The sequence below is a fragment of the Trachemys scripta genome, chromosome 3 (assembly GCF_013100865.1).
Source record: "Trachemys scripta elegans isolate TJP31775 chromosome 3, CAS_Tse_1.0, whole genome shotgun sequence".
Lineage (NCBI taxonomy): Eukaryota > Metazoa > Chordata > Testudines > Emydidae > Trachemys > Trachemys scripta.
Window position 1 is genome coordinate 178,069,678 of NC_048300.1, and position 26,718 is coordinate 178,096,395.

The 26,718-nt window shown below is 42.8% G+C and overlaps 2 protein-coding genes across 4 annotated transcripts in view; one reads left to right on the plus strand and one right to left on the minus strand.

The window, feature by feature from the left end:
• The window catches only part of NBAS (NBAS subunit of NRZ tethering complex), a 343,164-nt gene extending 325,340 nt beyond the window's left edge, over nt 1-17,824 (minus strand). The window contains exons 1-4 of the mRNA XM_034766908.1: nt 17,672-17,824; nt 10,431-10,485; nt 2,966-3,002; nt 385-462 (exon numbers count right to left, since the gene is read on the minus strand). Coding sequence (XP_034622799.1) covers nt 385-462; nt 2,966-3,002; nt 10,431-10,485; nt 17,672-17,809 — 308 coding nt within the window. The 5' untranslated portion in view covers nt 17,810-17,824. The remainder of the gene's footprint in view (nt 1-384; nt 463-2,965; nt 3,003-10,430; nt 10,486-17,671) is intronic.
• Nucleotides 17,825-21,635: 3,811 nt separating this feature from the next.
• The window catches only part of DDX1 (DEAD-box helicase 1), a 34,795-nt gene continuing 29,712 nt past the window's right edge, over nt 21,636-26,718 (plus strand). For 2 of the 3 annotated variants that reach the window (XM_034766537.1, XM_034766534.1), the window contains exons 1-3: nt 21,636-21,746; nt 25,083-25,134; nt 25,826-25,889. In XM_034766537.1, the coding sequence (XP_034622428.1) occupies nt 21,731-21,746; nt 25,083-25,134; nt 25,826-25,889 (132 nt within the window). In that variant the 5' untranslated portion in view covers nt 21,636-21,730. Of the gene's footprint in view, nt 21,747-21,979; nt 22,105-25,082; nt 25,135-25,825; nt 25,890-26,718 lie in introns of those variants that run through there. The other variant, XM_034766536.1, reaches the window with a different exon arrangement.

Consider the following 26,718-nt stretch of genomic DNA (forward strand, 5'->3'; position numbering starts at 1 on the left):
TCGCATTCAGGGGTGAGCAGGAGAAGGAGGATGGAAGCTTGCAAGCAGTTCCATACACAGCAGATATGATGGGTAAAACTAAATGAGCTGGTTCAGACAACACTGCCAAACCACTAGCTTCAGGGATGGGGAGGCCACCAAAGTTAAACCCATGGCCAAATCTGGACCCATAGTTTATTTTCTTCTTCTTCTGCCCATGTCTCTCTGATAATGCTAAATTATTGCTGTCTAAATAGAATTTTTTATATGCTTGCTCAACCAACTTAACTGTTATTACAAAAATTACTAGAAAGAGTGAGCTTGCCTTTTTTCCTCCCATAAATGTATATAAAACAACGTGTGTGTTAACAAAGAACACAGAAAGAAAAATGATACTCCTCTTACCTTGAAAGCACTAGATGCCAGTTGATCTGCTTACTAACCAGACGAACAAGCCCAGCAGGGAGGGAAAACTTTGCAGGACTGAAATTACAAGTAAAAAATCAAAAACTTAGAATCTGACTAAATGACAGACTAAATATTGAATTGAATCTAAATAATGAAACTTACAGTCTAAGACTGTCATTTATGTATGCTATATCCTGCTAGAGACCTTCCTAGAACATTTGATTTTAAACACATTATACTGATTCGCAAATTAAGATTAGCAATGATGTGACAGTTCAGTGGAAACAGTGGCTCCTCCAATTCAGGAGTCTTCCTTGTGTTTTTTCCTTTATTTCTTGAAAGAGAACTTAAGTTTACATTTTTATTTTGTCCATTATAGTATGAGTTTATCGGAACAATTTTTACTGTGTGTTTTGTGAGACATGCATTGTATTACGTCCCTTCTATCCCTATGCCAATCCCAATTACTTCTTGGAAAAGTTGTTATTTTAGACTTCTGACAAAACTAGATCACAATTTTCAAGTGGATACATGTAATCCTTAAAAAAGTGACAAGTTACTTTTCTGCTGGAATACTGTAAAATTCAGAGCAAGTTACACTAGCATGAACTGATTCTGAATATAATTGTGTTTGTTTCAAGTTCTGTATCAAAAACAAAAATGCTTTGCACTTTTAGATGGCTATGTTTGTCATCAAATGATTTCTAAGCAGCATACATAAGTATAACCCCATTTCACAGATGAGAAAACTAAGGTGTTAAGAGGCTGTCTGACCTCAAGCAAATCACTTTACAAGTCAGTAGCATAGTCCACAATCATGTCTAGGGCCCTACCAAGCACTTCAGGAAGGAGAATGACATAAGAGAATTTCTAATGACTTGGGAATGCTCACTGCAGGTAAACATCGTAAGATGCATATTAAGAATGGAGAAAAGTAGTGAGTCTGAACTCAGCACTCTAGATGCTGCAGAACTGAGTAGTGAGGGAGCAGGACCAAGGAAATATACAGTTTACAAGCTCAACCAAAACCTGAATACGTCTAGTACAGTGTTTCTCAAATGCGGGCATGCAGCCATCAGGGGCTTTTCTTATGGCTACAGCCTCCTGGGCTGTGATGAGGCAGGAGGACCCACTCCCTGCCCCTCCCTGGTCCTCCTGGATGAACAGCCTTGGTGTTGGTTGCTGGGGCTTCCAGCAAGGGTTGGACAGCTGGTGAAGTCCCCATCTTCCCAGGGGAGGTGGAGCTCAGAATTTGGGCTTCAGTCCATGGGTGGTGGGGGGGCTCTGGCCATCGGGCTTCAGGTTCCAATCCCCGCTGCGTTCTCCGGCCAACATCCTGCTCCCCATTGCCCCGGCCCCTGATGCATCCCCCAATCCTCTATCTAAGGCTTAATTTGTCCCCAGACTTCCTGGGGCTGAGTAAGTCTGCTGTGAAAAGTGATACCTGTATGTTGGTTAATATCACTTTTCACAGCAGATTTACTAGCTAGCAGCAAATAAATTACAATGATTTGTACATGTATATGTGCATATGTATCTGTTTTTCCTAGAGCTAATTAAGTATTTTAGGAAAAAATGTATAATCGGCCACCAGCAAGAGTTGGTAGCTGCACTCCAAGGCCACCAAATAATTTGTCCTGAGAACCCGGGTCTAGTAGCACACATAACATAAAGCCTAGAGAGTGTACAAGCTCAAGGAAAAGAAAAAGAAAAAACACTTGAGTTGCAGACAAGAAGAACATTATTGTCCATCAAATTACACAGAAAATGGAACCAGAGGACATTGTTATGAAGAGAGGTATGGCCCTCAAACCAGACAAACAGAAATTCCCACATCCATTAAAACTATGTCCTGATAAATCTCAGAACAACTAGCATGTTTGACAGTGTCACTTATCTGGTGGATTAGCAGGTTCATCCCAATTGTCTCAAGGGACTAGTAAGTATAAAAGTCTATCATTCCATGGGGCCAGGGGTGCAGCAGCCATTCATAGTTAGGCTTCTGATCACAGGACCTCTTTACATAGAATCTTGCACTTGCTAGCAACAAGAATGAGATGATCATCCACTTTCCCTTCCAATTCCTTATATTTGTGGTCACAGCAGGAATGGTATGTCTCATTTTAAGGAGTTGGGGAACTGGTTTTGTCTGATCATTTACTTATTTTATAGTGTATTCAGCACAGTGTCAACACAAGGAAAGAGAGCCCCACGGCCAATAATATAAATCTACATATACTGTTTATTATGACTCAGCACTACAATATGGAGTCACAGAGATAAACATCGAACCCTACAATGCCATTTGGTTGTTTAGAGTCACTTTTTAGTGCAGAAACTCACTTTAGTGGCCAAATTCTGACCTCCAATACCTGTTGGCAGCTTTAACAAGCACAATGTGGCCATGAACTGGGTTCAGTGGAACAGTAATTCTCAAGAGAAGCAGGATTGAGGAGGGAGGGGTGTCTTTACTGGCATGGCAAAAAAAAAAAAAACTTTTTAAAGCAAAATATGTTATGATGAGGAATAATATTTGTCAAAAAATTAATATTTTTGTTTCCAATTTCAACAAACCTACCTGTACCAGATATACTGAAGCAAAAATAATGCAGGACCTATGAAAAGAGAAAAGAAATAAATTGAGACAGTTGCTTCAACAGTTAAAAAAAAAATCAGTCCTCAAATTACAGCGGAAAATAAAAAGAACTGGGTGTGACAAATCAGGCAATCTCCTACAATATCCTGGATAAACCTTACTGAATTATGTTTAATACCATTGGGGTCCATTTATTAAAAATGCAATTGTTAATGGGTTATTGAGGGATTGTATGTATTTCCATGGAAAAGGTAAAAATATAGCGCCTCCAGGAAGTGAGAACAGAGGAGGGTGATCAGTCAAAGTCACTCCGGTTGTAATATCTCCAGTTACCACTGCCTGGAAAGATTCACATAAACTAATCCAAACTGGATTATCCAGGGATCAACAGACAAAGAAAGGATTTTTGGACAAATAAACTGACTCATGGCATTCTTCCCCATTCAGTAAATGGACAGGACCTCTGGTCCACGAAGGCCTCAATCCTTAGGGAGGGGTTGGAAGAACTTTGGCCTATTGATACTCCCTAAGGGTATGTCTACACTACGAAATTAGTTCGAATTTATAGAAGCCGGTTTTATTGAAATCGGTTGTATACAGCCGATTGTGTATGTCCACACAATAAAATGCTCTAGGTGCTCTAGTCGGCAGACCGCGTCCACAGTACGAGGCTAGCATCGACTTCCGGAGCATTGCACTATGGGTAGCTATCCCACAGCTATCCCACAGTTCCCGCAGTCTCTGCCGCCCCTTGGAATTCTGGGTTGAGATCCCAATGCCCGGATGATGCAAAACAGTGTCGCGGGCGGTTCTGGGTACATGTCGTCAGGCCCCTCCCTCCCCCGTCACAGCAACGGCAGACAATAGATTCGCGCCTTTTTATCTGGGTTACCTGGGTTACCTGTGCAGACAACATGGAGCCCGCTCAGCACAGCTGAGCTCACCATCACCATATGTCCTCTGGGTGCCGGCAGACGTGGGACTGCATTGCTACACAGCAGCAGCTGCTAACTGCCTTTTGGCGGTAGACGGTGCAGTAGACTGGTAGCCTTCATCGGCGATCTGGGTGCTGGCAGCCGTGGGGCTTGCCTTTTGGCAGTAAATGGTGTATTATGACTGTTAGCCGGCCTATTACAAGTCGGGTCATCGCACGTTAGCAGAGTCTTCCCTGAGCAGCAGCTCGTACAATAGGCCTGAAGACCATCGTCATACACCGCCCAGTATTTGCTGCCAAGCACCCAGAAAGATGCCGAGGGCTATCAGTCACGCTGCACCGTCGTCTTAAGATGTAAAAAATAGATTTTCTCTGTATTCATTTGCTTCCCCCTCCCTCCGTCAACAGGGTTTTCAGTTTAATCTTTGGGGGGGACCAGTCTGTGACAGTTGTTTGTGTCTCTCCCTGATGCACAGCCACCGTTCTTTATTTTAATTCCCTGTGCCTGTACGCCATGTCGTCACTCGGCCCCCCTCCCTCCTTCCCCTAGGCCGTCAGATACTACGTTTGCGCCACAGCTCGAGCCGAGAAGCGGTTCGCGCCTTTTCTTTGAATTCTGGGTTGAGATCCCAATGCCCGGATGATGCAAAACAGTGTCGCGGGCGGTTCTGGGTACATGTCGTCAGGCCCCTCCCCCCTCGTCACAGCAACGGCAGACAATAGATTCGCGCCTTTTTACCTGGGTTACCTGTGCAGACAACATACCACGGCAAGCATGGAGCCCGCTCAGCTCAGCTGAGCTCACCGTCACCATATGTCCTCTGGGTGCCGGCAGACGTGGGACTGCATTGCTACACAGCAGCAGCTGCTAACTGCCTTTTGGCGGTAGACGGTGTAGCATGAGTGATAGCCGTGGGGCTGGCAGCCGTAGTGCTGCATTGCACCAGCCCCTTGCAGGCGATGGTATATTATGACTGGTACCCGTCGTCGTCGTACTGGTATGGCTGTCAATCATGGCCACCTGGGCAGACATGCTACTGTTTCGATGATGACGGTTACCAGTCATAATATACTATTTTCTGCCAATTGCCCAATATTGTCTGCTAAGCACCCAGAAGAGGCCGAGGGCGATGCTGGGTGCTGGCGGACGTGGGGCTGGCAGACGTGGGGCTGCATTGCTACACAGCAGCAGCCCCTTGCCTTTTGGCAGATGATGGCATATTATGATTGGTACCCGTCATCGTCATACTGGTATGGCTGTCACTCATGCTGCAGCGTCGGCTGCCACCTTAAGATGTAAAAAATAGATTTGTTCTGTGTTCATTTGCTTCCCCTTCCTCCGTGAAATCAACGGCCTGCTAAGCCCAGGGTTTCCAGTTTAATCTTTGGGGGGACCATTCTGTGTGACAGTTGTTTGTGTTTCTCCCTGTTCCTGTACCTGTACGCCATGTCGTCACTCGGCCCTCCCTCCCTCCCGCCCTCCTTCTCCTGGTCCATCAGATACTACTTTCGTGCCTTTTTTCTGACCAGGCGCCATAGCTAGCACTGGGATCATGGAGCCCGCTCAGATCACCGCGGCAATTATGAGCACTATGAACACCACGCTCATTGTCCTGGAGTACATGCAGAGCCAGAACATGCCAAGGCGAAACCCGGACCAGGCGAGGAGGCGATTGCAGCGCGGCGACGAGAGTGATGAGGAAATTGACATGGCCATAGACCTCTCACAAGGCACAGGCCCCAGCAATGTGGAAATCATGGTGTTACTGGGGCAGGTTGATACCGTGGAACGCCGATTCTGGGCCCGGGAAACAAGCACAGACTGGTGGGACCGCATCGTGCTGCAGGTATGGGACGATTCCCAGTGGCTGCGAAACTTTCACATGCGTAAGGGCACTTTCATGGAACTTTGTGACTTGCTTTCCCCTGCCCTGAAACGCCAGGATACCAAGATGAGAGCAGCCCTCACAGTTGAGAAGCGAGTGGCAATAGCCCTGTGGAAGCTTGCAACGCCAGACAGCTACCGGTCAGTCGGGAATCAATTTGGAGTGGGCAAATCTACTGTGGGGGCTGCTGTGATCCAATTTGCCAGGGCAATGAAAGACCTGGTGATAGCAAGGGTAGTGACTCTGGGCAACGTGCAGTCAATAGTGGATGGTTTTGCTGAAATGGGATTCCCAAACTGTGGCGGGGCCATAGACGGAACCCATATCCCTATCTTGTCACCGGAGCACCAAGCCACCGACTACATAAACCGCAAGGGGTACTTTTCAATGCTGCTGCAAGCCCTGGTGGATCACAAGGGACGTTTCACCAACATCAACGTGGGATGGCCGGGAAAGGTACATGATGCTCGCGTCTTCAGGAACTCTGCTCTGTTTCGAAAGCTGGAGGAAGGGACTTTCTTCCCGGACCAGAAAGTGACCATTGGGGATGTTGAAATGCCTATCGTGATCCTTGGGGACCCAGCCTACCCCTTAATGCCATGGCTCATGAAGCCATACACAGGCAGCCTGGACAGGAGTCAGGACCTGTTCAACTACAGGCTGAGCAAGTGCCGAATGGTGGTGGAATGTGCATTTGGACGTTTAAAAGCGCGCTGGCGCAGCTTACTGACTCGCTCAGACCTCAGCGAAAAGAATATCCCCATTGTTATTGCTGCTTGCTGTGCGCTCCACAATATCTGTGAGAGTAAGGGGGAGACATTTATGGCGGGGTGGGAGGTTGAGGCAACTCGCCTGGCCGCTGATTACGCGCAGCCAGACACCAGGGCGGTTAGAGGAGCACAGCAGGGCGCGGTGCGCATCAGAGAAGCTTTGAAAACGAGTTTTGTGACTGGCCAGGCTACTGTGTGAAACTTCTGTTTGTTTCTCCTTGATGAACCCTCCAACCCCCCCCCCGACCCGGTTCACTCTACTTCCCTGTAAACCAACCACCCCACCCCACCCTCCCCTCCCCTCCCGCTTGCAGAGGCAATAAAGTCATTGTTTTTTCACATTCATGCATTCTTTATTAGTTCCTTACAGAGGTAGGGGGATAATTGCCAAGGTAGCAGGGATGGGTGGGGGAGGAGGGATGGAAAAGGACACACTGCATTTTAAAACTTTAACTCTTATTGAAGCCCAGCCTTCTGATGCTTGGGCGATCATCTGGGGTGGAGTGACTGGGTGGACGGAGGCCCCCCCACCGTGTTCTTGGGTGTCTGGGTGACGAGGCTATGGAACTTGGGGAGGAGGGCTGTTGGTTACACAGGGGCTGTAGCGGCGGTCTCTGCTCCTGCTGCCTTTCCTGCAACTCAACCATACGCTCGAGCATATCACTTTGATGCTCCAGCAGACGGAGCATTGCCTCTTGCCGTCTGTCTGCAAGCTGACGCCACCTATCGTCTTCAGCCCGCCACCTCTCCTCTCGTTCATGTTGGACTTTTCTCATCTCCGACATTGACTGCCTCCACGCATTCTGCTGTGCTCTATCAGCGTGGGAGGACATCTGCAGCTCCGTGAACATCTCGTCCCTCGTCTTACGTTTTCTCTTTCTAATGTTCACGAGCCTCTGCGAAGGAGAAACATTTGCAGCTGGTGGAGGAGAAGGGAGAGGTGGTTAAAAAAGACACATTTTAGGGAACAATGGGTACACTCTTTCATTACAAGGTCGCATATTTCGGCTTGCAGGCAGCCATCGTAGGCCACAGTGTTTTGGCTTATTTAACCTTCTTAACATGCGGGAAAGGTTGCAAACAGCAGCGCATTTCCCATCTCAAGGATGAATTGGGTTGTCCATTTAAAATGGGGTTTCAATGTAAAAGGAGGGGGCTGCGGTTTCCCGGTTAACATGCGGCACAAACACAAGTAAACCACCCCCCCCACACACACACACGATTCTCTGGGATGATCACTTCACCCCTCCCCCCCACCGCGTGGTTAACAGCGGGGAACATTTCTGGTCCGAATAGCAGGAACGGGCGCCTCTGAATGTCCCCCTTAATAAAATCACCCCATTTCAACCAGGAGAGCTTTCTGGAGATGTCCCTGGAGGATTTCCGCTCCATCCCCATACACGTTAACAGACTTGCTTGCTTTTTTTTGTAATGTTTACAAATATTTACAAAGTTACACTCACCAGAGGTCTCCTGTGTGCCCTGAGGGTCTTGGGTGAGTTCGGGGGTTACTGGTTCCAGGTCCAGTGTCACAAACATATCCTGGCTGTTGGGGAAACCGGTTTCTCCGCTTCCTTGCTGCTGTGAGCTACCTACAGTACCTCCATCGTCATCTTCCTCGTTCCCCGAACCGTCTTCCCTGTGTGTTTCTCCAGTGAGAGAGTCATAGCACACGGTTGGGGTAGTGGTGGCTGCACCCCCTAGGATCGCATGCAGCTCCGCGTAGTAGCGGCAAGTTTGCGGCTCTGCCCCGGACCTTCCGTTTGCTTCTCTGGCTTTGTGGTAGGCTTGCCTTAGCTCCTTAATTTTCACGCGGCACTGCTGTGTGTCCCTGTTATGGCCTCGGTCCTTCATGGCCTTGGAGATCTTTTCTAATACTTTTCCATTTCTTTTACTGCTACGGAGTTCAGCTATCACTGCTTCATCTCCCCATATGGCGAGCAGATCTCGTACCTCCCGTTCGGTCCATGCTGGAGCTCTTTTGCGATCCTGGGAGGACTCCATGACGGTTACCTGTGCTGATGAGCTCTGCGTGGTCACCTGTGCTCTCCACGCTGGGCAAACAGGAAATGAAATTCAAACCTTCGCGGGTCTTTTCCTGTCTACCTGGTCAGTGCATCTGAGTTGAGAGCGCTGTCCAGAGCGGTCACAATGAAGCACTGTGGGATAGCTCCCGGAGGCCAATAACATCGAATTCCGTCCACACTACCCCAATTCCGACCCGCAAAGGCCGGTTTTATCGCTAATCCCCTCGTCGGAGGTGGTGTAAAGAAACCGGTTTAAAGGGCCCTTTAAGTCGAAAGAAAGGGCCTCGTTGTGTGGACGTGTCCAGGCTTAATTCGGTTTAACGCTGCTAAAGTCGACCTAAACCCGTAGTGTAGACCAGGCCTAAGACTGTGTTTTTGTTCTGAGCAAAGGATGTTACAAACTTGAAACCATAGGAAGAGCCCTGTGTGGGGTATGACGGACTGCTCATCAGCCAGAACCCATGTTGGAGTTGGGGTGATCTCCGGTAAATTTATTAGCACATGTGTAGGTTCTTTTATTGTTTGTAACATGTTTTCTCTGTATTGCTTTTGCCTTAAGAGTAAAATGTGTTTGCTTAAGAAGATCTGTGTAGTAGATTAACGGTGGTAAACACATCTCTCTCAAGAAAAGGCAAAAAAGCCTACTTAAGCAACCTGTCTTTTGATGGGGCGGTCACAGTTTAGGCAGGGAACTGTTCAGCCTGGAACTACCCCAGTCAAAAGGGAGAGAGGCAACAGTCGAGGAGTCAGAAGCCTGGATGGATACACTTGCTTGATCATAGAAGGGGAATACAGGTGCAGTTGCCCTGAATTGTGACACTGGGAACTCTCAGAAAAAGTATTTTTGGCATAAAAATGAATATTCTTCGTATTTCTACTTGACCACTGAAACTCAAATTTTATGAAATAAGTAAATACAGAGTTCAAACCCCATGAACTTTTGAAAACTCAATGAAAAGTATCTGGGGGGGTGAAAATTACTAACATGCATACATCAATCATAGTAATAGCAGCATGCCATGATTTTAAAAACCATTCTGTAGAAGTGTTCAGAAACCCTAACTAAAAACATTAGGTCTGACAAAGACACATGCCAAAAGCTCAAGATCATTCTGCAGTAATACAGATGCTTGTCACATGCATGTTTTATTAGTGTGCCCCAATGGGGTACTCAAAGTGGAGGCCTGGACCCCTCAGGGAATCATGAGGTTATTACCGAGCTGAGCTGTCAGCATCCCCCCCCCAACCCTGCTTTGCCTCCAGCATTTATAATGGTGTTAAATATACAAAAAAAGTGTTTTTAATTTATAAGGGGGGGTTGCACTCAGAGGCTTGCTGTGTGAAAGGGGTCACCAGTACAAAAGTCTGAGAACCCCTGATCTAGTCAGAACAAACTCACAACTAAGAAGATACAAAGGGGAAAACTATAAAAATCTGCTCCCAGATTGATACATAGTATACGTTCCATTATACTAGCCCAGTGGTTCTCAAACTTTTGTACTGGTGACTCCTTCCACATAGCAAGCCTCTGAGTGTGACACACACACACACCCCCCTTATAATGAAAACCACTTTTTTAATATATTTAACACCATTATAAATGCTGGAGGCAAAGTGGGGCTTGGTGTGGAGGCTGACAGCTCGCAACCCCCCATGTAATAAACTCGTGACCCCCTAAGGGGTACCGATCCCCACTTTGAGAACCCCTGTACTAGCCCCATCACAATACCAGGCATAGCAAAGCCTGTAAGCAGAACCCATACACAGATCATTTAAGCCATGAATATAAAACCAGTCAACAATCCTTCAATGAAAATAAGTCATATTTACCTGTAATTGCTCTAGTGATGATAAAGGATGCACCATGTTTTTTGTTGCCTCTTGGCTGTAATTACAACAATACATTCATCATGCAACATCTGAACAATCCAATATTCATGTACATACTCCGTGAATAATGCACTTGATAAACCCTCTGCTCCTCTAAAAACTTCTCATTTAATTTTGAGTATTCCCAATTCCATATGAAATTGCATAAGCTAAGAGACTGTATAACTGAACATTCAGTATGTGCCAAATTGTAATAAAAACAGAACATTATTATAGGATACAATTGTTCAATGTGCTATTATTGGTGCACTACATTCTGATTGTGCATAAGAAAAGGTCTCTGGCTCAAAATTCTTATTATGTGAAAGAGCAAGAACTTTTATAGCAATAGGTCCCTTTCTATATGTATTTCTGCTAAGTAAAACACCTATTTAGAGACCATTTTCTCTCCCCATTACCCTTCTTCCACCTTTCCTTCTCTCACATAATCTCACTAATACTCTACTTCTGTAGCAATGCCACCACACCCCATTTTGCATCCATTGCATGGCACACAGAGAATTCATGGTTTCTATCTCATGCAGAAAGGAGCAGTGCAGGAGAGCTACATAGCAAGAGGAGGAAGCAATATAATCAGCCAGGACAAAAGGGAAAGCATTACAGGAGAGAACCAAGAAAGGAAAAGTACACACAACCAAAAGGGAGATCCAAAGAGAGGGGAGAGATAACAGAACTTGGGATAAGTGCTCTTGCCTATAAAAAGAGGATGAGACTACTTCTCAAAGAAAAAGAAAAGGAAGGAGGAAGAGATTTAAACCAGAAATGAAAAGGAGTAAGAGAATAGAGGGACAACACAGATTAAGAGGAAAGGAAGACATCACAAGCAGAGCTTAAAGCAGTGGTTTTCAACCTGTGTCCTACAGACCCCTGGGAATCTGCATATTATGTCTAAGATTTCAAAGGAACCCACACCTCCATTTAAAGTTTTTTAGGGGCCTGCAAATTAAAAAGAGGTTGAAAGCCACTGGCTTAAAGTCAATAAATATCCATTCACATATGGATGTTGTTCGCTAGTCAAAATCTCACAGCACCACAAATTGAAGGAGAGTGAAGGAAGGAAGTACAACTACTCTTAGATCAACGATTAGGTTAATGGAGCAGATGGTTTTACGACAATCATGCCAGTGACAAAGGTTGGAATATTTAAAAATAAAAATAAAAATTCCTAAGGCTATGATTTTCAAAAATGAATGCCCAAAGTTAGGTTTCCGAGTCCATATTTTGAAGTCAATGGGAACTGTGGGATATTCAGCACTTCTGAAAAATCAGGCCACTTGTTACGTGTCTAAATGCATGCATATTCAGACACCTAAGTTCTAGGCTCCCGATTTGAAAATCTTGGCTTAAGGTATAGTTTCTTTTTATTTAAAGTTTGCAAAGCTTTTTAAAGAAATACTTTTCACAGTGTCAACAACTCTGTAGAGGCACTTTTGCAAGTCTCTCCCCATTACTTTTAGAGTACTTTTTTGAACGTTTACAGCATCCACTTCTGAACTTAAACTATGTACACTTGTTCTTCAACTGTTTAATTCCTAAAAGTGAGTAACTTACTCTCATATTAGGAACACTAGAATTTACTCTCCCTTTAACGTAGCTCCACTGGGAATTACATACACCATATAGTTACAGAGAAACCCATCTTCCAACCTATTAGGAAACCTCCTTTCTGATTCATTCATATTTGATGGACAAGCTTCAAATTTTATTCTGTTCGAGCAAATCTATACATGAGTTGTATCTACTTTTGCAATGACAATATATCCATTTAGCATTGATGTTTGTTGGCTGCCTAACACGCATTCATAAAAATTACCTTAAAAGAATACAAAAAGTTGAAAAGTCAAGCATGCAAAAGTTAGGAAATGCCAGAATTAAGGTTACCTGGGCAACCATAAAATTCAGTCTCCTTATGACAGGTTATGCTTAAGCATTATCATGCAGTCTTTAAATTACATGATCAAATACATTTTTCCCCCCACAGGACCCCTGCTTCATTCAGTGCACAGAATGAACAGTGTTCAGTGAATGGTTAACTATTCAATATTTCTTGTTTATCCTCGTATGTATGGCCTCATGCATTATTACACACTATCCAAACCCTGCATTGAATACAGAAAGCCCTCATGGGCTTTTCTGTGGAGCTCTCATCACAGTATCTTGGTTATTTACAAACACTAATAAGTTTATCTTCACAACACCCCGCTGAGGTGGTTGTATTACTGTCACCATTTTACACATGGAGAAGCAAAGTACAGAGATTAAAGCCAAAAACGTTATCTAATTTTTGGTTTCCACTTTGAGAAACCTACACCTAATTTTTCAGAATTCTTAGCATTTTATACTTTTTACTACATTCAGAGCACAGCTCCTATTAACTTTAGTTGTATTGTGAACAGTCAACACTTCTGCAAGTCAGATGGCAGATGTTTAAAGTTAGGCAGCGAAAAAATTTGGAATATACAGCAGCCACCTAGGAAGTTTTGTTTCAATTACTTGCACAGCATCTGTGGCAAAGGCAAGGCTAGAATCCAATTATCCAGGGCAGCATTCACTGTCTTTACCACATGACCATCCTTTCTCCTCTTGCCTCTTTCACTATACACCTTCCAACTCTTGCAAAAAAAAATAATAATAATAATAAAGTAGGGGTCCCCTACAGACAACAGTCTCATTCATGGCACAACTCTGATTCATTCCCACTGTGCACTGAATGAGGCAGGAGTCCTGTGGGGGAAAAATAACGTGATCATCTAATTAAAACTGTAGCATAGTCTAAGTATCTTAAGGCAGAAACAGAATCACCCTGAGAAAATATTTACAGAGAAACAATCAGGATACATAAGGTCTCTCCTAAGACCTTAAAGGCACATTTCTAGCACCACATGTTATCTTCCCTGAAAGTCTCCACACCCTTTTTAAGATGACCTAAAATAATGCCAAAGAAATAAATTGCAAAAATTAAATTTTCAAAAAGCCTCCCATTTTTACATTGCACAATGGCCATTGCCAGAAGACAAGATACTGGGCTAGATGGACCTTTGGTCTGACCCACTATGAACATCCTTATGACCCAATCTTGAAAACTTTCACAGTAAGTAAATAGGACCATTCCCATGTGTAAATGTTTGCTGAACCACTGAGATCAGTTATTGCCTTTCCCTCAATTGTTTCTAGAATCTTTAATAAAGTGGAGTGCACCTTGAAATATGTTTTCCGATTTGATTAGAAATTATGCTTACTGACCTACAAAAGGAATTCTAATCAATAAAAATGTTTCAGTTTACTATTGGACTTTCAAACAAACAATTTAACAAAATTAGAGGTGCAATATAAAGGTTAATTGGCTCAAAATATATTGTATCTCATCCTGCATCTAAAAACATAGCCCAGCCTCAAGGACCAAAGGAAAACTACATTTATGAATTTCAACAGTCAGGGTAGATTTTTATTCATGTTTTCTAACGATTAATGCATTTCCCCTGTATGTCAGAAGCTATGAAAAATAACTAGGGCTATCAAGCGATGAAAAAAATGAATCTTGATTAACTGCACAATTAAAAAATTAATCACAATTAATAGTGCAATTAATCACATTGTTAAACAATAATAGAATACCTTTTATTTAAATGTTTTTGAATGTTTTCTACATTTTCAAATATATTGATTTCAATTACAACACAGAACACGAAATGTACAGTGCGCACTTTATTTTTTATTACAAATATTTGTGCTGTAAAAAACAAAAGAAATAGTATTTTTCAATTCATCTCATACAAGTACTGTAATGCAATCTTTTTATCATGAAAGCTGAACTTACAAATGTACAAAAAAACTGCATTCAAAAATAAAACAATGTAAAACTTTAGAGCCTACAAGTCCACTCAGTCCTACTCGTTCAGCCAATCGCTCAGACAAACAAGTTTGTTTGCATTTGCAGGAAATAATGCTGCCCATATCTTGTTTACAATGTCACCTGAAAGTGAAAACAGGTGTTTGCATGGCACGGTTGTAGCCAGCGTCGCAAGATATTTACATGCCAAATGCGCTAAAGATTCATATGTCCTTTCATGCTTCAACCACCATTCCAGAGGACAGGCATCCATGCTGATGACAAGTTCTGCTTGATAACAAGTCAAAGCAGCTTGGACCAACATGTTCATTTTCATCATCTAAGATAGATGCCTCCAGCAGAAGGCTGATTTTCTTTTTTGGTGGTTTGGGTGCTGTAGTTTCCACACTGGAGCATTGCTCTTTTAAGATTTCTGAAAGCATGTTCCAAACCTCATCCCTTTCAGATTTTGGAAGGCATTTCAGATTCTTAAACCTTGGGTTGAGTGGTGTAGCTATGGAAATCTCACATTGGTAACTTCTTTGCATTTTGTCAAATCTGCACTGAAAGTGTTCTTAAAACGAACAACATGTGCTGGGTCATCATCCGAGACTCCATAACATGAAATATATGGCAGAATGCGGGAAAAACAGAGCAGGAGACATACTATTCTCCCCGAAGGAGTTCAGTCCAAAATGTAATTAACACATTATTTTTTTAACGAGAGTCATCAGCATGGAAGCATGTCCTCTGGAATGGTGGCCAAAGCATGAAGGGGCATATAAATGTTTAGCATATCTGGTACATAAATACCTTGCAATGCCAGCTACAAAAGTGCCATGCAAACACCTGTTCTCACTTTCAGATGAGATTATAAATAAGAAACCAGCAGCATTATCTCCTGTAAATGTAAACAAATTTGTTTGTCTTAGCAATTGGCTGAACAAGAAGTAGGACTGAGTGGAATTGTAGACTTTAAAGTTTTGCATTATTTTGTTTTTGTTTATGTAACAAAATAAAAATCTACATTTGTAAGTTGCACTTTCCCAATAAAGACATTGCTTTACTTGTGTGAGGTGAATTGAAAAATATTATTTATTTTGTTTATCATATTACAGTGCAAATATTTGTAATAAAAGTAATATAAAGTGAAGACTATACACCTTGTATTCTGTATTGTAATTGAAATCAATATATTTGAAAATGTAGAAAAACATCCAAAAATATTTAATAAATTTCAATTGGTATTCTATTGTTTAACAGTGCGATTAAAACTGCAATTAATCGCAATTAATTTTTTAGTTAATTGTGTGAGTTAACTGCGATTAATTGACTGCCCTAAAATAACATTGCACTATTGGCTCATTTAGGCCCCAGTTCTGCAATAAACTCTATTTGTGGGAATCCCTGTATAAGCATAGGCAATCAATAGATCGGGATCCTGATTTGCCATTATATCTAGGCCCTCCCCAGACTTGTTGCTTTTTAGGCATGAAGTTACTCAGTTAGCATTTGTACTGTTTTCTCTCTCCTTCCCTAATTATTGATGTTTTAATTTAACATTGCATGTGGTTGACTGTTCATCTTCACCAATAGCATGTTGCCCAACTGAACTCTGAGTCCTTAATTGGCAATATCACAATTCCCAGTGACTGTTCATTTAACAGACATCTTGAAAGAAGCAATAGATGGAAATGAACTCTTAGTAAATAAAAATACAGTTTTCATGGGAATGTTCTTAGTATCCATAACCAAGAAGCAGAAATCAGAACGCTGTTTGCTCAATTATTTCCCAAATAAAAAGTTTCCAAGAAGTATCAGTAAATCATTAAGTGTTTACCTGTATTCTATGTTGAGCTGAAAATATTTTCAACAAGTTGTCAGTTTTAAGCAGGGGGCAAAGGAATTACAATAATTGGCATGATTTTATACATGTGTGTATGTATAATTTTACACACACAGGATTTGAAAGCACAACATAAATACAAGAAATAACTTCAGAGCCGAAGTGCAACCTCTGTGATGGAAGACAGACAGATGGACAACCGACAGCACAAAGTGAGGGAAAGAACAGAAAAAGAAGAGATGGAAAATTTGTCCCCAAGGATACAAGAGCAAACCACTATTCGCTGACCATAGAAAAGGGCCAAGGTTTCTCTAGTGGTCCATGCAGAACAAACAGAACTTCAACCATAACAATTTTCTAATTTGTGAATTTGAAATAATGCTTAGCCAAACTTTGTGCTGTGATATCTACTCATTACAAGCTCTGTAAACACACCAAGTATTTCATGTCCTCCACACTCAGTACACATTACAGATGTATCAAACCCTGCCAGAGCTTTAATACAAAATAATTTCATTTGCATCATACACTGTTTACTTGACAGAGGGCCTGGTTTTCATAAGAACTCCCACTGAGTCCTTTGGTGCTGTGAGCATTTAATATTTCTGGAGATCATGCCCAAAGTAAATTACACAATGAATACTTCTCCCTGACAACTCTCTGTATGTTTGTTAAGAAGTAAAAACCTAATCAATATTTGTTAATGGTATAAAAAGGACAAGAGATTTTTAAAAAATACCTAAAACCATAGGTGCTAGTACTAAGGGTGCTGCCCTGGCTTAAAGTGGTTTCCATTATATATAGATTTCAGAGTAGCAGCCGTGTTAGTCTGTATCCGCAAAAAGAACAGGAGTACTTGTGGCACCTTAGAGACTAACAAATTTATTAGAGCATAAACTTGCGTTGCATCCAAAGAAGTGGGCTATAGTCCATGAAAGCTTATGCTCTAATAAATTTGTTAGTCTCTAAGGTGCCACAAGTACCCCTGTTTTATTATATATTGGGTTTACAGTTGCATTCAACTGCTTTCAGCACCCACACTATAAACATTTGTTCCTGCACCTGGGACCGAAACAGCACACATGCCAAAGTGAGATGACAAACTGGAGGGAACTCACTTCTCCCTCTCACTGGGAGCAGCATTCAGTGGTACTGTACAGGTGTTTTGTCCGACGTGCCTGGCTGCTCGTTATGGATTTATGATCCGCTGCATATAAGGGTGGCCTCAGCAGCTTGGAGAGAAGGAATCCCCTCACTCAGGATTAATGTTAGGGCTTGGTCTCATTTTGTCCGGCTGAAAGGTTTTGCTGCGTGCCTGCAAATTTCATCCGTGCAAGATGCCTCAACGTGAGCCCAAGTCCCCCCCCCCACTGCTGGGGTGGGGAGACCCCGCCATCCACACGCCCCTTTTCCCTTCCCCCCGCCTGGCAGGGCTCTACGTGGCCATCCGCCTCCCCACCCCACCTACGGTCATTCCACCCGGCGTGGGGGGACAGGGGGACTGACCTGCACCTCGGTTTCCGGCGGCCACTCGGTGTTGATGAGCAGGTCGTAGAGGATGTTCTCCTCCTCTTCCCCACTGACATCGGCCGCCTCCACCTCCACCTCCACCTCCTCCTCCCAGCTCCCCCAGGCAGCGGCCATGCTCAGCCCGGACCCGGATCGCTGCTACAGCCGCTACGGCGCCCGGCAGCGGACAAACCGGCGGGCGGGGGGAGGAAAAGAGAGGTGTTTAACCCTTTCCGCTCCGCTGCTGTCTGCGTAGAGCAAGTTGGGCTCGCCCAAAAGCCTTTTGCTCTGTAAGGAGATGGGGCCAAAATGCTTTCCAAAGGTCCCAGCATCTTTATGGAAGAGAGAGCATATTTATTTGAGTATTTAGGCCCCTACCTCCAATTTCATTGGGAGTTAGGGGTCTGAATACCTTTCAGGAGCTTGGCCTCAGGCCCCAGTGTATCAGCAGGGCTTTGCTTAGGCACAGAGGTCTACCACCGCCATGGTCATGTTACAGGATCAGCACCCTAGAATGCAAAATCATTGGGACAGGTAGCAGCATTAATTTAGGAGCAAAACACAAAGAAGTTAATAAATTAAATGGCAATTTAAAAAAACAATTGTGTGTATAGTATTTTTCGATAATGAAGTCTTCTTAGGACAGAACGAAAATGAGCTCACACCTCACTGCTAATCTTATTTTCTATTTTAGCATGATTTTAATAACCTCTTTTTTTAATTTGTAGTTATCTGTGTGGTCTAGTTTTAGATACTGACAAAAGTGTGAAATTACAAGACCTAGCATTCTGTGCTGTTAGATAGCTTGTGTTAAACATTAAGGAAATAGTTCCATTTGAGAAGAAATTACTACTGATTAATCATTGTTTATTTTGCTGAATATTTTTTAGTTGAATTATGTTTAGCAAGGTAAAATGGTAACATCAGCAGTGTATCAGTCCGCTGCTCATAGTTTACAAGAACTATATGAAGTTCACAGTAAATTTCTCCTTCAGAGCTATAGGCTCCAATCTGTCAAGGAGCTCTGCAAGGGCTTCACATGGGCACTGCATCTTTTAAACAAATAATTGCATTAGTATCATATCTTCTGATCCAAAAGCAAGGCAGACCATGATGATGATGATGAAGAAGATAGATTATATAGAAAATGAACTAACCACTGTAATGTCCATGTTCAAAATAAGAGAAACCAGAAAATAATTAACATCATACAAAAGAACTATATTAAACTGATCTGATCTGAATATAACTGCAAAAATATAGCAGAGATGAAACTGATGCCCCTTTGAACCTAGATTCCATGGCCTTTGGTTACTATTAAAAGACAACTTCCAAAAAGGACCCAAAATAATACCATTGATGACACAAATGAAATCTGGTATTAAGGTACTAATATACTTATTGCATTATTTCTAATATAATACTTCCTATCTCATATTTCATCAGCATAAGCCAGTAATAGTCAGTATGCCCCAAATGGTAACACACTTGGACAGAAGGCTCTGAACTCAATTCCCAATGACAGGAATTAGTTTAGCCACTATTCATGATACAATGCAGTAGTAGGAGATGCTGCATTGTTACAGATGCTGTCCTTCGGATGAGATCTAAACCAAAGTGCCTTCTTCCTCTCTCTGAGGACAGTCCCAATGGAAGTTAAACATTCTGTGTATCAGTTTAACAACAGTAGGGAATTACCATGATGCTATGCTCTCTCTTCCATAAACTAACTTATAATGGGCCAAATTCACCACTAATGTAAACTGGTGAAGTGGAGTTACACTTGTTTTGTTCCCAGTCTGGCGTTAATCTTATACTTACAGTGCCAAATCCAGAGGTTTTCACTCTTGTCAATAGGAGTTTGCTTGAATAATGACTGTGTAGAAACTGAGTACATTTGTGTAAAAGTTGAGTAAGGACTTCTTCAGTAATATGTTACTAAAAACATGTTAGAATTCCATATGTGTAAGTAAAGATACTTTCAAACAAACATGCTGTTATAGAAGATTAAATAACTATGAAACCAGACTACACCAGTCCAGTTGTCTAGAGGTGACAATAATTGCATAATTTAAAGACAAAATACTCATTGTAAACAGATAGTTTGGGTTTAGGTTCAGGTAAAGAGTTCAGTTTCAGATTTGGGTTAGATGAGCAGTGTTACTAATTCTCTAAATTTTATTGCAATTCTCATTATATTTGATATTTTTTCTTAAAACCCTAGCTCCCAGAATACTGTGATTATGTGAGAATCTTAGCTTTAATTCGAGTGATAAAAGTGTGATTCTAGCTCTCATGGTTATGGAAAAAAGTTTGAAAATTTGATCTGAATATATACTAAAAGATAAAAAACAAAGGGCAAATAAAAAGTGTGACAGATAATACAACTTCCTGCAATATCTTTGGAAGACCATATTATTTTATGTATGGTTTATGTATTATTTTGGGCTGCGATTGTATATAACCCCTCCAGAGGTGAGATGTGACAGATGTGAGACCTGGGAGTTCAAAAGGCTGTATTTAAAATATGCCAGACAAGTAGGGTGACCAGGTGTCCGTTTTTTGACCAGAATACCTGGTCAAAAAGGAACCCTGGCGGCTCCGGTCAGCACTGCAGAAGCTAGTCCCATACCTGTCCTGGGGCACCACACTGCGCCCTGGAAGCAGCCAGCCAGTCCAGCTCCTAGGTGGGAGGGGAAAGAGGGCTCCATGCACTGCCCGATACCGGCTCCGCACTCCCATTGGCCGGGGGTAGGGGCGGTGCCTGCGGGTGAGAGCAGCGCATGCCACAGAGCCTCTTTCCCTCGCTGCCAAGGAGCCAGACCTGCTGGCTACTTCTGGGCACAGCATGGAGCCAGGACAGGCAGGCAGCCTGCCTAGCCCCACTGTGACGCTTACCGGGAGCCATTCGAGATAAGGCCGCGCCCCAAGCCCAAGCCCTAACCCCTGCGCTCAGGGGGGTGTTTTTTCACAAAGTTTTTCACACACAAAGTTGCAGCGCTGTAAAGTGCCAATGTAGACAAGTCCATAGACTAATGAACTCATAACTAAGGGGGAAACCCAGTTGTGAGTTTTGAAGGACTAAAACTTACCAGAGCCCTAGGTTCGAGTTGGGTGACTACTAGTAAGCTTTATAGCATGCATGTAGATAGATTTTATTATTGTTTTAATGTGTTTTTTCTGTAAAATTTTTTCTTAAGAATAAATGTACTTGCTTAGAAGAATCTGTGTGGTAACTGATAACTACAGGCCATAGCCCTTATCAAGAAAGTGAAGTACAGGCACTTCCCTTTTTAGGCAGTCCGTTTTGTAGCAAATATCACAATGTACAGTCTCTGCCCAAGAGAGATGATGACTTGGAACACAGAGTGCAGTTACCCTGAAGTTGTGGCAAAAAGAACCAGTTTTTCAAATTAATAATTTCAGATTGGGAGTCTGACTCTTCAGTTTTGAACTCTTGGTGTGGGCAACACTGAGTCTGACTGACGGTTCAGAACTTGGGCTCAGTTTGGTTTATAGTCTCAGGCTTACCAGCCGATTTAAAATCCATGTCATGGTCTTGGTTTTGGATTAGGTACAGGGTTCATGATCAGGGTCAGTCTGGGCTAGTCAGGGTGAGGGTTCATAGTTCGGACTGGTCAGGGGGGTCATGTCCAGCCCCAGTCCGGGTGAGGGATAGAGTCGGTCAGGGCAGGGTCGGGTCGGGTCGGGGTCAGACAGGACAGGGTACTGGGTGAGGATCCGGACCAGGAACTCAGCTTGAGGGTTGGTCGGTAGCCAGCGATCCGGGTTACAACTCAAGCCAGGGGCTCGCTCAGGGAGCGGCTCGGATTAGGCTCGGGGTTTGGGTCACGGCTGGAGCCCCAGGTCACGGTTCAGGACAGACTCAGTTAGGTTGTTTGGGGACTCAGGGCGGACTCACTCGGCCCGGGTGATTTCCGCAGCCGGAACCGGTGCGGTCTGGCCGCGGAGCAGCCCGGAGGGATAAAGCGTGGGGACCGGCTCTACGCGCTCTCGGCAGTGGGCGGCTCACAACGCAGTCTGCGTGGCGCCGAGATGGCGGCTTTCTCCGGTATGTGGCACCGGGCGGCCAGGGGGTTCCCAGACAGCGGGTGCGGCAGGGGAGTGGGCCGGGGGAAGGCCGGCTCAGCGAGTGCGAGCCGGAGCCAAGGGCCCAGCCAGGAGCCCGCGCCGGGGAGGGGGCCGATAAGGAGCCGCAGACTCCCTTGTTACGTGGTCCCCAAGGGAGCCGCGCGTAGGTGTCGCTGTCCCCCGAGGAAGCAGGATCTGCTCTGGCTCAGGCCCGTCGCGCAGGGGCCTAGGGCAGCCCGCTTTCCTCGCCGCGCTGAGCGCGGGGGGCTGGTGTAGCTCACAGGCTGCTACCCCCGAGGGGGGGACGGGGACTTCTGGGGGTAGCAGATTGTGATGAGGTAAGAAAAACAGTAAAGGTCGGTGTCAGTAACAGCTACCTGTAGGCTATTGCTGCGCGTTTCGCTACAGCGGCCCCTTGACCTTGGGTTGAGGATGACGAGTTTTCTTCACTCCCAGGAGTCATAAGGGCCTAGGCCAGGCTGGCTGCAGTTGGGTGTGATATTCCTTATATAATTTGACTTGTTACAAATTAGTGCTAATTAAATCAAGGGGGTAGCTTTTCACATAGCATAGAAGGGCTGTGAGTTTTTCAAGTAGGTGCTGACTATACGGTTATATCATGTAAATATTTGTCAGATATCTCTCTTCTCCCCCCCACTTCAGTGTTCTGTAAACTGTTTTATGATAGCTGAATTCCACACTACAGTGGACTGTAGCTATTTTTTTATTTTATACTATTAGGTGTCAACTCCTGGCCTGAGCACCCTTCCAATACATTAAAATACATAATTTCATGGAATCTTAAAATGTGTTAATATTGACAGATGAAAATTATCAAGAAAAACAAAATCATATTCACAAGAAGACTTTTGATATTTGGTACTTTAACTCTACTTCACTGCAGAGATTTACTATAGAGTCCTTCAGGGCTCTCCTGTAATGCTAACTGTATCTTTGGACACCATGGAATAAATCAGAAATTCTTCTCCATATCATGAAGTTTGCATAACTTTAATCCAGGAATTAGACATAATGATCCAAAGACTAAGCTAAAATTTCATGGCTCTATGACAGGGCCGCCCAGAGGGGGGACAAGTGGAGCAATTTGCCCCAGGCCCCGCAGGGGCCCCCCTGAGAATTTTTTGGGACCCCTGGAGCGGGGCCCTTCACTAGCTCTGGGGGCCCCGGAAAACTCTCGCGGGGCCCGGGCCCCTGGTGCTTCTTCCGCTCTGGGTCTTCGGTGGCGGGGGTTCCCGCCGCCGAAGACGCCATGCCCCCTGAGTCCTCTGGGCAGCCCTGCTCTATAATGTACTTTATGATGAGAGCAACAGACCTATGTTGCTTTTTACAGATTCAGACTAACACGGCTACCCCTCTGATACTTTATGATGAGAGTTTAGCTTGAAAAATCATTTCTATTTTGAGAGGGGGAACCTACTGTTGCTGTTGTGAAACCTCATTATTTGAGACTGTCACGTTGTTTATGTGGTCTTCAATTATAAACTTCAGATTTGGTATCTCTCCATATATTAATTTTATTATCTAACTAGCTCATAGAGCTGGAAGGGACCCTGAAAGGTCATTGAGTCCAGCCCCCTGCCTTCACTAGCAGGACTAAGTACTGATTTTTGCCCCAGATTCCTAAGTGGTCCTCCCAAGGACTGAACTTGTCACAACCCTGGGTTTAGCAGGCCAGTGCTCAAACCACTGAGCTATCCCTCCCCGTAGAACTAGATACAATCAATATAGTGCTTTGGTACAGCTAAGCATCGCCATTCCTTGCAAGGAGTTTGCACATCTTTCTTGAGTCTTGTATTTTGCCTCAGAATTCTTTAAATCCCGCATCAAGTTTTTGTGTTGAAGCAACTAACAGTCAGAAGTTTATGAGCAGGCAACTTGAAAATATAGTTAGAATTTTATTTAACTGTTTAGGAAATTAGGGTCATTCCTTTTATTTTTCAAAAAGAAATGTAGAATATTTCTATTTTTTGTTTCTTAAATAGAAGTACCTTGGTTTAAAAGGACACTAGCAACTTAAACATAGCACTAAAATACGAAAGTGGCTTACTCAAATATCAGTGGTGCTGAGATGCAACAGTGATTAGAATAGTTTTAAAACTTGGTGTTGAGCAGAGGGAGGTTTTTTGGCTGCTTAAATGTCATGGGTCAAGACTGGCCTACTGTGAACCCCCAATTAGCCAAGCCACCTCCCTTCAGATAACTGTTTATGCCTCTGGTTCTTAGCCTTGGAAAGTTTGGGCACATTCCATGATTAGATAGATGTAGAATTAAGCGCAGAGCACTTGCATGCAGAGAGGTGGGCCAGCAGCTGAAGAATCCGGCTGACAACATGATGCTATCAACTGGTTTGTTTAGATCTTTGCATCTCATTCACCTTATTGAACTGCATGAGGGAAGGTAATGGAGTCCATCCATCAACTTATGAGTTTGCCCTGTTTGCTTATGCATAATTCATAACCACCAGACACAGAAGTTGGTGTATAGTCTGATAGTTTTCTTTTAAAAATCCTCTGTAGCAGAATTGGATGTGGGCAAAAACTTTTAATAAAGATTTATTTCACTCTGACCTATCATCATTGGTAAACTCACTGCAACTCTGTTCCTGTCTTCATGCTGGAGTAATGAGAATTTGGGACGTTGAAAGAAAACAGACCAAGCATTGTGTTACAGAAATGTCGTTGTTGTTTTTTTTTTTTCATTTTGTCAGTGTTACTGTAAAAATACTTAAATAGAGCCTCTGTTAGTTTACATTTAGTTGGACAAAGCCACTGTAGAGTGATGTGATATATGGTGTTTCCTATTTTATGGATGAGCGCCCTTGGCACTTTTAGTGCTTGCTATAGGGGGAGTAAAGGTCTGAAATCTAAAAACCTGAGTCCCCATATAATATGGTAGCTTTGCTCATCAGAAAATAACTTGCATCTCTGTCATGGTCAGAGTTGAGATTTTGGAGCATAGAAAAATTCTACCCTCTGATATGCACATGTAGTTCATATTGATGTCAAGGTGGAGATACACTTGCACATCAAGGATAAAATTGGGCACTAAAAAAGGCGGGGCTAAGGAAACGAGTCCTGCCATCTTCACTTTACCTTGTCAGCCATAACAGAGGAAATGGACAAGTAACATATTTCATGCAAAACATTTTGGTGCTAAAGAAGAGACAGTACTGTGTTGACAAAAATTTAAACACTTTTATTTCTTTTTGAACTGCATGAAGGGTTGGCATTTGAAAATAATGCCATCAGACTTATGATGAGAGATCTAATGCTTTTGTTTGTTTGTTTTCTGATAGAGATGGGTGTTATGCCAGAGATAGCTCAAGCTGTGGAGGAGATGGACTGGCTGTAAGTATGAGTGCTTAGATATCTGATAAGCAGGAGATCTCCATCAAAATTTGGTCTGTCGCTCAGTGATGTGTAATTTAATTTCTGAAATATCCAGTCTCTCTCTTCACTTAACAGCAAAGATGCACGTTTTCCTTTTTATCCGATTCTTCGGTTGCATCTCTTGTATTCATTTTATCATGAATGACTGAAAAATCTGATAAATGTAATTGCGGAGCTGATGTTAGCCAGGTTGAGGAAGTCAGCAGTAAGGTATTGATTGCAGCCAATGTTATGATGCCTTTTTCTCTGCAAAAAGCTCTTTTTCTCGCCTTACTTTCATTGTAATTGTGGTGAGCTTACTGAACCAGATAACTACTATATCTTAATCACTGAAGTTAGTGGTTTTCAAACTGGGGTTTCAGGTGTTAGGCATCTTATTTGCTAGCTTGTCTCATCCTGCTGCCAATGAAGTTGAATGGTTGCATAATTGTGGCTTCTCCCTGTTTCTAGCTTCTAGTTCAGTTTTCTTTGAATACGTTTCTGCTTGTATGGACAAAATTCATACATTGCAGGTTGAACACTTCATGACATTGACTAAATTGGTTAATTTGACCTCCTTTTGCAATTATAATCTTCCCGTAATCTGATATGCAAGAGGACTGACACTTTACTCTGTCAGCTCTTGTGTTTTACGCTGAGGGTTTTGCAGTCTTCCCACAGATATTCAAGCTGAGTCTATCCCGTTGATTCTAGGAGGTGGTGATGTGCTTATGGTATGTATGTTAAACTGTTCAGTTTGCATAGAAATAAAATTAATGGTTTTACAGTTTTAAAATGTACACTAGAGGGATTATTTAAATCTGGTAAGTAAGCACTGACAAACAAATTTGGAGCATATTTTGTGAAAGCTTAGTTACAGTATGCAATTAATCTTTATCAGAAGGTATAATCAAACAGTCCATTTACTCAAAAACTCACTTTTTTATGTTCTGTGGATTGTATTGCAACACAGTTATGTAAAATTGCATTTAATTTAGGGCTGTCACTTAATTGCAGTTAACTCAAGTGATCATGATTTTTTAATCTAGTTAATTTTTCATTAACCAGTTTTAATCACACTGTTAATAATAGAATATCAATTTCAATTAATGTATTTGGATGTTTTTCTATGTTTTCAAATATATTGATTTAAATTACAACATGGAATACAAAGTGTTCAGTGCTCATTTTATATTTTTCATTACAAATACTTGCACTGTAAAAAAGATGAAATTGTATTTTTAATTCACCTCATATGAGTACCGTAGTGGAGTCTCTTTATTGTGAAAGTGCAACTTACAAATGTACAATTATTATTTATTTTTTTAACATAACCTTAATGTAAAACTTTAGAGCCTACAAGTCCACTCAGTCTTACTTCTTGTTCAGCCAATAGCTAAGACAAACAAGTTTGTCTACATTTGTGAGATGCTGCTGCTCGCTTCTTATTTGTTAGACATAATGATGCATTAGTTTACTAATGTTTTCAGAGCTCTTGCTCTGAAATGGTGAAACAAAAGCAATAATAATGGAGTCATCCTTTATATCTTAGTTTGTATTGTC